The following is a 690-nucleotide window of genomic DNA, read 5'->3' on the forward strand; positions in this document are numbered from 1 at the left end:
GGCTCCGTCGTGTTCTGTCTTACTGGCACAGGTCTGGTCTGGTTCTGTCGTGTTCTGTCTTACTGACCCACGTCTGGTCTGGTCCTGTCGTGTTCTGTCTTACTGACCCACGTCTGGTCTGGCCCTGTCGTGTTCTGTCTTACTGGCACAGGTCTGGTCTGGTTCTGTCGTGTTCTGTCTTACTGACCCACGTCTGGTCTGGCTCCGTCGTGTTCTGTCTTACTGACCCACGTCTGGTCTGGTCCTGTCGTGTTCTGTCTTACTGGCACAGGTCTGGTCTGGTTCTGTCGTGTTCTGTCTTACTGACCCACGTCTGGTCTGGCTCCGTCATGTTCTGTCTTACTGACCCACGTCTGGTCTGGTCCTGTCGTGTTCTGTCTTACTGGCACAGGTCTGGTCTGGTTCTGTCATGTTCTGTCTTACTGACCCACGTCTGGTCTGGTTCCGTCGTGTTCTGTCTTACTGGCACAGGTCTGGTCTGGTTCTGTCGTGTTCTGTCTTACTGACCCACGCCTGGTCTGGTCCTGCCGAGTTCTGTCCTACTGACCCACGCCTGGTCTGGTCCTGCTGAGTTCTGTCCTACTGACCCACGCCTGGTCTGGTCCTGTCGTGTTCTGTCCTACTGACCCACGCCTGGTCTGGTCCTGCCGAGTTCTGTCCTACCGACCCACGCCTGGTCTGGTCCTGTCG

At 56.5% G+C, this 690-nt stretch overlaps 1 protein-coding gene across 1 annotated transcript in view; it reads right to left on the reverse strand.

Annotated features, from left to right (window-relative positions):
* Positions 1-331, reverse strand: part of abi3b (ABI family, member 3b) — a 20149-nt gene extending 19818 nt beyond the window's left edge. The window contains exon 1 of the mRNA XM_056297565.1: positions 308-331. Coding sequence (XP_056153540.1) covers positions 308-331 — 24 coding nt within the window. The remainder of the gene's footprint in view (positions 1-307) is intronic.
* Between the last annotated feature and the right edge of the window lie 359 nt (positions 332-690).

Source organism: Lampris incognitus, chromosome 17 (genome assembly GCF_029633865.1).
Source record: "Lampris incognitus isolate fLamInc1 chromosome 17, fLamInc1.hap2, whole genome shotgun sequence".
Classification (NCBI taxonomy): Eukaryota; Metazoa; Chordata; class Actinopteri; order Lampriformes; family Lampridae; genus Lampris; species Lampris incognitus.